The sequence below is a fragment of the Octopus sinensis genome, linkage group LG5, assembly GCF_006345805.1.
Source record: "Octopus sinensis linkage group LG5, ASM634580v1, whole genome shotgun sequence".
In the NCBI taxonomy this organism is placed as follows: Eukaryota; Metazoa; Mollusca; class Cephalopoda; order Octopoda; family Octopodidae; genus Octopus; species Octopus sinensis.
Genome location: NC_043001.1, coordinates 33,319,564 through 33,330,699, shown reverse-complemented (window position 1 = coordinate 33,330,699; position 11,136 = coordinate 33,319,564). Strand labels below are relative to the sequence as shown.

The 11,136-nt window shown below is 33.9% G+C and overlaps 1 protein-coding gene across 2 annotated transcripts in view; it reads left to right on the top strand.

Moving 5' to 3' along the window:
- LOC115211890 (carboxypeptidase inhibitor SmCI) overlaps window positions 1-5,233 on the top strand; it is a 26,022-nt gene extending 20,789 nt beyond the window's left edge. For both annotated transcript variants that reach the window (XM_029780634.2, XM_036503306.1), the window contains 2 exons: window positions 1-63; window positions 4,606-5,233. The exon at window positions 1-63 is cut by the window's left edge and continues 148 nt beyond it. In XM_029780634.2, the coding sequence (XP_029636494.1) occupies window positions 1-63; window positions 4,606-4,891 (349 nt within the window). In that variant the 3' untranslated portion in view covers window positions 4,892-5,233. The remainder of the gene's footprint in view (window positions 64-4,605) is intronic.
- Window positions 5,234-11,136: the final 5,903 nt, after the last annotated feature.

Genomic DNA, 11,136 nt, shown 5'->3' with positions numbered 1-11,136 from the left:
AGTGTGTACAAATGTTTGTACTTTGCCTGTAGAATATGGAAGAGGTTACACATCTCTTAGAAGGTAAAAAATTTAAAAAAATTCAATCTGTTCGTTTTTTGTTTTCATTTCTTTTTCATTTTAAAATGTCTTTGAAGGTACATTCCTAAACGAATTTCGAAGTGTATGTAAACTTGGAGGGCCCAATATAATTGAATATTTCTTTTAATAGAATATTTTGTTATAACATCTGATCACAATTTTGATGAGACATAGAATTGCTAATTCTTCGAAATTAAGTAAAAATATCCATCCGTGGTTTTTTCACCCACACATCATAGAATATTTTCTAACTATTTTCCGATTGAGCGCATGCATTAATACGACCAAAAAAACAACACGCAAACAAACAAAGAAAAATCAATGAAAGTAAAGCTCTGTTGCCATTTAAATAAATTCTTTCTCAATTTTCCTTTCTAATTTTAAAGAAAACACGGAGGTGAAGGACAAATGCAAACTGGAGTATTAATTAAAAAAACATAATTATGAAAAAATCATGAAAAAAAAAAAAGAAAAAAGTAATTCAACTATTCGAAATGAAAAAACAGTTTAACACTTACTATTAGTAATAAATCTTATAGAAGGCAATGAAAATAGATCACGCGATAGAGTGCCGGATTACAAATCTTGTGGCATTTAGTCATATCTTTTATATTTTGAGCTTAATCCACGTTGAATTAACTATCAAGCGATCCGGCGACTGGTAAAACAAGTTCCAGTTCCTGTATTGGTGTCGATTCAATAGCTTATACCTGTTCCCTATATTAGAGCATAATATGTTTCTTTATTAGCCACACAGGGCTGAACACAGATGGGACAAATAACAAAATAGAGCTTTTCTTTTTGGGGAGAAAAAATGGGGTAGGTTTTCGATCAAAAGTGATCGTAAAAAGGAAATAAAAAAAAGAAAAAGAAAAAACAATCAATAGGGATCATGTATCACAGAAATGTCATCATGTAAAGTGTAAGGGGGGAAGCAGATAAGGTTTATCCGTGGAAAGAAAAGCCTACGGAAAAGACCACGGCAATCTCGGTCAATAATGTCACATGTTAACACATTTATTTGCAAGTAAGTAACTCTCTGTTTTAAATTTTTCCGGGTTCATAGGTGGCTTCGTCATTCGTTCGTGCTATCCTTGCTACATTCACCCATCTTTTTTTGAAGCATTCGCTAGACAAAACTTGCCTCTCTACTCTCACTTTCCTTTTCAAGTGATACTTGAAGAAGTTGAACATCCTTCAAAGGTGTAGTCAATATGAATTGCAGAAGACGGGTGAGCTGGCAGAATCGTTAGCACGCCGGGCGAAATGCGTAGCCGTATTTCGTCTGCCGTTATTGTCTGAGTTCAAATTCCGCCGAGGTCGAATTTGCCTTTTATCCTTTCGGGATCGATAAATTAAGTACCAGTTACACACTGGGGTTGATGTAATCGACTTAATCCGTTTGTCTGTCCTTGATTGTCCCCTCTGTGTTTAGCCACTTGTGGGTAGTAAAGAAATAGGTATTTCACCCGTCCTTACGTTCTGAGTTCAAACTCTGACAGGGCCGACGTTGCCTTTCAACCTTTCGAGGTCGATAAAATACATACCATTTGAGCACTGGGATTGATGAAATAGACCTAGCCCCTTCTGCGGACTTGCTGGCCTTGTGCCAAAATTTAAAATCATTATCATATGCAAATATGTCAGATATGAAAAGTAAAATAGGCTTATCTGTTCAGGCGCAGATAATATCAAATGTTAAACAGTAATATTTGTTTTAGAACCACATAACATTAAACGTAAATTAACTTCACAATATATGTATCTGATGAGACATCAAGGATGCTTTTCCAGTAAAGAGCGCGAAATTATCAAAACAGATATATGATACGTTTGATAGGCAATAAATACAAGAAATTTTTGAGAAAATACAGCTATTTCAACTGGAATTAGGTAAGCGAGCTCGCAGAATTTTTACTGCACCGGAAAAAAGTTTTAGCGGCATTTCCTTTCGTCCTTAACATTCTGAGTTCAAACGTCACAGAGGGCGATTTTGCCCTTCATACTTTCGGGATTAATAAATTAAGTGCCATTTTATCACTGGGATCGATGTAAAAGATTTCCTTAAAAAAATGTGTTAGCCTTGTGCTAGAAATGAATGCTATTTTACATGGACATTAACATACATTAACTAGATACTAAAAGAGTAGAATAGAATAGAGTGGAGTGAAAGGAAATCTTTCCTTTGACCGGTTTTGGTTCTCGATTGCAATAATTTTTTTATGTATATCTATAATGCATGCATACACACATACATACATACATACATACATCATACATACATACATACATACATACATACATACATACATACATACATACATCATACATACCAATCTTGAGAAATTAGCTTTCTCAAAACCAGATAGTAGAAAGCTGTAAAAGAGGCGGGGCAAGATTCTGTAAAACTTTCCAGAAGTTCATCATTTAAGTATATATGAGCATGTCTAGACAGTCAAATATATGCATGAGAATACATACATAAAAGAAAACATACGAATCTGCATGTGTGTATATATATATATATATATATATATACATACATACATATATATATATATATATATATATATATACTAGCAGTATCGCCCGGCGTTGCTCAGGTTTGTAAGGGAAATAACTATAAAGTATTTTTAGAGAGTTATAGCCAAAAAATAGCAAAAAAATGGGAAAAAAATGATGGTAAATTTTTTTGAGAGTTAAAAAAGGTGGAGTTGCGTCCCCTAGACGGTCTGTGGTTTGGGTTTCTGATTCTCGACCCCATGTCGAATTTATCGATTTTTTTCAGAACTGGGGGAACTTTTCAAAATTTTCGCTGCGTTAGTTTTGAATTATGACATTGGGCTATGTGTATGTCAAGTTTCATCAGAATCGGTTGAAAGCCGTGGTCAGAGTGAGGGTACGAGAAAACAGACACACAGAAAACGCACAGACAAACTGCCGTTTATATATATATATATATATATATATATATGTACATATACACGAGATCTGATCAATAAGTATACAGACGGTTGCTATAGTAGCGAAGCCTAAAGCACGCAAAATAAAGCTGCTCGGCAAAGATTGAACTTGAACTCTGCTGTGCATGCGCACTAAGTTTCAACGTTCTAGCTCACATCCGCTATTTACAACAGTGCTTGGAAGGAAGGTACGTAACGTATGAGCGTCGCATTGATCATGACAGAGAGAGTTGCATAGGCCCAGAAGCCTATGCAAAGCCGCAGAAAATGTATGGGGAGAAGTGTATGAGCCGCACACAAGAGTACCAGTGGTTCAGACGTTTCCAAGATGGCCGATAAAATGTCGATATTGACGAACATTCTGGGAGACCTGCATCCAGCAGAACTCAGAAAAACATCGCAGATGTGTGTGCAGCTGTAAGGGAAAATCGTCTAATCACCATCCGTGAGTTATCTGAGGATATGCAGATTAATTACGGTTCATTTCAGTCCAATATCACTGAAGATTTGGACATGAGACGCGTGTCAGCCAAGTTTGTACCGAAACTGATTTTAGCCGACCAAAAACGCACTCGGCTTTCAGTTGTACAGGATTTCTTTGAATGTGTCGAGAACAATGAATCGGCAAGCTTTTGGCAAAATTTGATGCAGATTCTCTGTTCAACTTCCTCTGTCATGGTCAATGCGACGATCACACGCTACACAGTTTCCTTCCAAGCATTGCTGTAAACAGTGGAGGTGAACTAGAACGTTGAGACTTCGTACGCATGCGCAACAGTGTTCAAGGTCAATCTATGCCAAGCGACTTCAATCTGTGTGCTTTAGCTTTGTTACTATGGAAACAGTCCTGATACTTACCGATCCATCCACGTACATACAAAATGCCCCGATGGTGTTGTTGAAATTCTAATGAAAGAGCCTTGGATCTAAGTTAGAAAACGGCTCTTTCTCTATTGGGAAGAATTCTTGAAATAAAACTGAATAATAACATATATGCACACGCAGACACACACAAACGCACGCACGCGCACGCACACACACACACATACATTCATACATACATACATACATACATACATACATACATACATCTTTGTGTGAGTGTGTGGGTAAACTTTAGAATAGTTCAAATATATTTGGGATATATTTGACCTGTGGAAAGGCATTTTCACTGCGGATTTTAAATCTGGTACTGAAGAGATCACCAATGCATCTTTTAGTCCATAGCGGGCGCTCTGAACCAACTATGGAGTGTTCCAACATTTTGTCTAAAGCGAGTATTTCTTCTTTGGAAAACCACAATGAAAGAAAATGTTATAGATTTGGGGAACGCTTAAGCGGATTTTGCCAGCTTTACACTACCTGACTACTACTTATTTAATTCAAACCTGGTGAGATTTTAACGAAAAAATACTCAATGAAATATCGAAGTTATAACGATTCTGTCACCTACTTTTAAAGTGCTTTGTTTTACTAATTCTGCTATTTTACAACTCTGCAGTAATTCTGATAAGCTGTAAATATAAGAAAACATTTCATGTTCTATTTTGCTTATTTGCAGGTATTACTTCAACAAAAAGGTGAATAAATGTGAAGAATTCGATTTCTCTGGAGATGGCGGAAACAGTAATAACTTTCCCAGTATCGAAAAATGTCAAAATACTTGCATGAGTGTTTGTAAGCTACCAAGTGAAACTGGCTTATGTCGTGCGCTTTTTCTACGCTATTACTACAATCATAAATCGCAGAGATGCGAGGATTTCTTTTATGGAGGGTGTATGGGAAACAGAAATAAATTCCTGACTATCGAGGATTGTAAAAAAGCCTGCCAAAATTTTAAACATTAAAATATTGCCAGCTACAGCGATGTGCATTTAATCAGAAAGTAATGTATAGGATACTTGTTTTTCTTACTAAAATGTATCTTTAAGCAAAGAAAATTAATCGTTAAAAATAAATCTAAATCGAATCGATTTTCCGCAACATATTTCGGCGACATATTTCTTAGATGTATCTAAAATATCTCGTCGAAAAATCTTGTTCAAGACTGTTGCTAACATGCATTTTTCTATATATTTTCAAATGTAGTTCGAATAACACGGAAAAGAGAAATCTTCCCTTCCTTCTTCGGTCATAATTAAAGCAAAACCATGCCTTAGATAAATAAAATATATTTGTAAGTTATGAAACACTGTTCAGTTTTTTTTATATGCTTATACTATAAACATTTGAAAGCAGAAATATTGAGCTAAATCAATTGCATGAGAAAAAGAAACTAGGCCATAGGAATAGCAGTATATTGTTAATGTCCATGATATTAGATACTATTAGCACAAATTTCGCTTTTTGTGACGAAATTGCCCGAAAAAATGCGAATATTCTCTATATCGTAGCAGCAAGATTTGATTGGCATGCAGTGTCCAGACGCCTCCCACTAATGATTTGAAGTAGAATGGATTTATGTGATAAGGGTGTTTTGACGCCCATGGCAGACGACGCTTGCCTGCTACAATCTATATGTGTACTTATATGCACCAAGTGCCTTATAAGAGTCGATGTCTCAAGGCTAATAACGCAGTATTCGGTGTTCTGACAAGACATATGTTAAATTGAATATAAAGATTACCTTTTGGTATTAACAGTGCTTCCGTCGCTAATATATATATATATATACCGGAGTAAATGTGAAACAAGGTGGAAAAAAGAGTACTCAAATACCAGTGGTAGAGTAATATGCTTTATTTAAAGCAGCAGGAAATTCAACAAAACCTGTTACTCTGAGTTTCCCGTTGCCGTTCATCGGACAGTCAAAAACTGTCCGATGAACGGCAACGGGAAACTCAGAGTAACAGGTTTTGTTGAATTTCCTGCTGCTTTAAATAAAGTATATATATATATATATATATATAATAATATTAGGGTTAGTTAACTAGTGATCTAAACGATGACGGAATATCTCATAGTCTGGGATATTCCAGAAACAGCTGTAAGAGTTTGAATTTTTTCAGTAATGATAATGTATATGACTTGTGATGTTTGCCATGCCTTAACGTTTGTTGTCCTCTTTAACAGTTATATATATATATATATATATATATATATATATATATATATAATATATATATATATAATATATATATATATATGTATATATGTACGTATGTATGTATGTATGTATGTATGTATGTATGTATATGATGGTAGGTGTTCGCTTCCCCTGTTGGCAATATATATTGTATTTACAGGTTGCAGCGCCGCACCGATAACCAGCTGATGGAAGATATGCCGGGGTTAAACTAGTAGTAACGTGGAACAACCACTTTGCTGTGGTGATTAATTTTAATTGTTAGTATAGCTACTAATCTGATTTCTTCTTGAGATCTTACAACTAGCTATATATATATATATATATATTATATATATATAATATATATATATATATATATATATATATATTATATATATATTTAAGAAAGGAGATGTGGAACATGAGTTGTGATATATAAAAAAAGGAAATGAAGAAAATGCTGACAAAATAATTTAAGTAAGGGAGAGTGTATTTAATTAGGTGAAAGTTCTTTTTACCGGTTGCGCATTTGTTATGCTTATCAAAAGATATTTTTTAAGAGAGATAGAGTTCCTTTCTGATAGATTTTTTTCTCTTATCTGATAAGAGAAAAAAATCTATCAGAAAGGAACTCTATCTCTCTTAAAAAAATATCTTTTGATAAGCATAACAAATGCGCAACCGGTAAAAAGAACTTTCACCTAATTAAATACACTCTCCCTTAATTAAATTATTTTGTCAGCATTTTCTTCATTTCCTTTATATATATATATATATATATATATATATATATATATATATATATATATATATGTATATAATTTAGAGATAGGCCGCTATTTAGTTAGTCTATCAATAGTGAAAAGATATTATCTATAATAACCACATAGAAATTAATTTAATATCTTACAATTATTATTCTGAAAATCTCATTACAAATCAAACGTTAAATTGACTACGCGCGTTTCATGACTAAATATATAAATCGATAATATTAAAATTAAAAAATTTAATATTAATTCAATTTAAAAATATTTAGCCACTCTTCAGGTAAAAAAATAATATAAATTAATATAGATATTCTAATAAAACAATAAATATATAAATATATGTATATTGACAGTAAATAATTCAATGAAATTTAACAATATTAATGTAAAGCAAAAACATGACTGATTGATGAAAACCAGTTAAAATAAATTTTAAACTTTAAACTTACAATATAGCGTTGTAAAAAAACTATCTCGTTAATCGTGACGTAAACAATAAATATACAATAAATAAATATATGTATTTAACGATATAATATAATATCTTTTGAATTTTGATTTAGTTGAGCTAAATTCAAAATGTTTTCCCTGTTAGCTTGGAATTATTTCATACCCTAACTATTAATAATAATAATAATAATAATAATAATAATAGTAATAATAATAATAATAATAATAATAATAATAATATATATATATATATATATGTGTGTGTGTGTGTGTGTGTGTATGTATGCATGCATGTATGTATGTATGTATGTATGTATGTATAAAATTCATCGAGATCGTTCCACCGACCTGTATGAGTAACACCTCGAATAAATTTGCATAAGAAAGTCAACCTTTACATGAGTGTGTATAACAATTGATTTAATATAAATCAATTAAATGCACATAACTGTCCCATGAAAGGACACCGGGACACTTATCAAGCAAAAAGATGTGTCAGAATGGAATATGATGAAAAATACTTCAATAAATAAATTGTGAAGTTTTACAATTCCCCATTCTTCATTAGCGTATATACTCGGCTAGAAGTCACCCTTTTTTCCCTTGAAATTTTCACCTAAAGTTGGAGGTGCGATTTATGAGCACATCCTTCAGATTTTCCGACACTCGGAATAACCGAAAGTTCCTACACTCGGAATAACCAAAAAAAGCGAATCTCTAATTCCGAAGCCTAGAAGTACATGGAAAACTATCTTTATATATTTCTTTACTTCTGTTAGCATGAAATAAACAATTCATTAAAAAAAGTGAGTTTAATGCTTGTTTGTCTTTGTACCGTACCTGCCTTTCTTTAATTCGACGCCATGTTATTTGTTAATGCGAAGAGAATGAGGAATTCGTATGGTATCACTTTCAAGCTGAAAGTTGTTGAATACGCGAAGTCGCATTCGAATCGAGCTGCAGAAAGAGAATTTGGAGTCTCAGAAAAAAGGGTTAGGGATTGGCGTTTGAAAGAGAAGAAAATGAAATCCATTGACATCAACTCGTAAGACAAAATTAGGATAGGAATGAGTCCCAATGAGGAGATGGAGACTATTTTGAGAGATTGGGTGACTGAACTACGCATGAATTGATATGTCGTCACGAGAAACATCACTATATTGGGGGCTCTCCAAATGAACATGGTATATCCGACTTTAAAGTATCCCCTGGTTGGTGTACAAGGTTTATGAAACGCCACAATTTGAACGCTGAAACAGGGAACTCATATCACACAGAAATTACCAGCTGACGTATAGAGCAAAGTTGATTCCTTCCATCGGTATGTAATAGACCTACGAAAGAACCACGTGTTTGCCTTGGAGGCAATCGATTATATGGACGAGACACCCCTTTCTTTCGATATGGTTGGAACTCGGACATTCGACGTTAAAAGGTAAAACACAATATCGGTAAAAACTACCGGGTGCGATAAGACTCACTTGGTTTGTATGGCTGACGGTACGAAACTTACACCGGTTGTTGTTTTCAAAAGAAAGACTTTCTCGAAAAAGAATTTTTCGAAGGGCACAGTGCTGTATATTCAGGAGAAAGGGTGGGTGGATGAAACCGTATTGACGAACTGGTTAAACGACGTGTGGTTCAAGCACCCAGGGGCTATGCTTAATTCAAAGTAGCTTCTTGTATAGAATATGTTCAGGGATCATCTGATCGACCGCTAGTGGGTGATAGATTCATGGCTTGAAATACCGAGTGAACTTGTGATGAAATCCTTTTTGAAGTGCGGGATCACAAATTCCATGGATGGTTCAGAAGACGACGAGCCATATAATGACTTCGTCTGTGCAAGTGATGTAAGCCCCAGTGCTTCATCAGTTAATGAAGATCAGACAAGTGAAGACGTGGATCAGGGTATATACGAGGAGACCATCACAACCGAGGAGTTTTACCAATTGTTTCGTGAAAATGATGATAAAATTGACGATTAGTATTACTCGATTTTTCCTTAATTTATCCTTCCGATTTTTGTCACAATGTTTCATACACTTCTTTATAATTTAAAACAGTTTATTGCATTTTTCCCCAATCATAGCACATATGACTGCATCGTTTTCTGTAAAAGTGTCCTAATAACGAAAGGCATAAATCAAAAAGTAAAGAGAAAGTATCGAGTCAATTAAGTCTCAATACGATAAACAAGTCAAATAGCGTTATCAAGGATAAAATTTTACATTATAAGCAATGGTTTCTGGATTTAATGGGATAACAGTTGTTGTTTAGTCATCTTCAGCTTACTGAAAGCTCGATTACCGAACAACAACTACGTCGATGCGATTCCTAATCGAACTTTGCTCTCCAGCATCAAAAAATGCACTGCGACTTATAGTCAGGTCAATGATAACTTTATCGATTTGAATTCGGGGGTGCGTCATATAGACAAGGGCGTTTTATAGTCGAGTATATACGGTACTATGAGTTGATTTATATATATGTATATATATGTATATATATATATATATATATATATATATATATATATATATATATATATATATATATTATATATATATATATAACATACATATAAGAGGGATGATCACTAAGTGGACATCCATTATGCTAGAAGTAGATCCGCTATGGTCTTACTACTAAGAAAGGAATGTTCTCAAGAAAATTTAGCAAACGCCAGAACGTAAGCGAGCAAGACAAATGAAAAGATACAAAATATAGATTAATCACAAACCCGATTTCGTTGTTACCATTTGCGTAATTACTTACGTAATTGTCCGCAACTCATCAGTATGATCGTCTTAGCAAATATAATTTGAAGAACTATACACGAGACGTCCGCATGAGATTGAACATGTATACAGTTCTACCAATTACACCTGAGGTTATCTTTCAAAAGTCTTCGTTTTTGCGCGCCAATATTACACACGCACACACACACACACACATATAAATAATCAGAAAATGAAGAAAACTTTTGATCAACAAACAAATTGGACCACATCTGTAGATTATTTTTAATGCAAAACATGACATAACATTTCTATGACATGACATTCCTTACAGCCGTTTCCGCTTCCTGTGCATACGAAAGAATTTCGAAAATAATATTCGCCATCTTCACAGGACATTCGATCTTGTACATGGAGCTCCATCAGAGTGGATACAAGTGCATAAATAAAATAAACGAAGGGAGGAGGGAATAGGAAATAACATTTCCCTGAGAAAAGGCCAAGAGGCTTAATATATTAAAATCATACCGTCTTCCAGCGTGGAGCTTTGAAGTCAATAGGCAAAAGGGTGTCTAGCAGTGGTCTAGGGAAATATTTACGAGTTATTTCTATATAAAGGGGGAGCCAGAATTTTTGAAAAGTAGTGAAATGAAGTTAACACTAAGGTAAAACAAGAAATTACCAATATGTCTAGAAAGGGAATAACACTTATGTTATCGTAAATAGGGCTAGTTAATATTTACCCCAAAACAAAACCTTAGGGTCCTTATAATGGTGTACTTACTGAAATATTGTAGACACCACTACCTGTTGTCCGTAATGGAATTGACCAAAGTCTATCTTTCACTACAATTGGTCAATTATATTTGAACCACGGGTAAAAGTTAAAACCGTTTAATGGGATATGTAAATAAAGAAGAAAACGAACCAGTAAATAAAGGGTGCAGGGGAGAAGACTATGATATAAGTGGTACGAGGCCGCTTATGGCCTTCTGAAACTTCTCAACATGACATAAATGAGAATAAAATAAATAGATAAAAACTGTCAGTCAAAATGCTATATA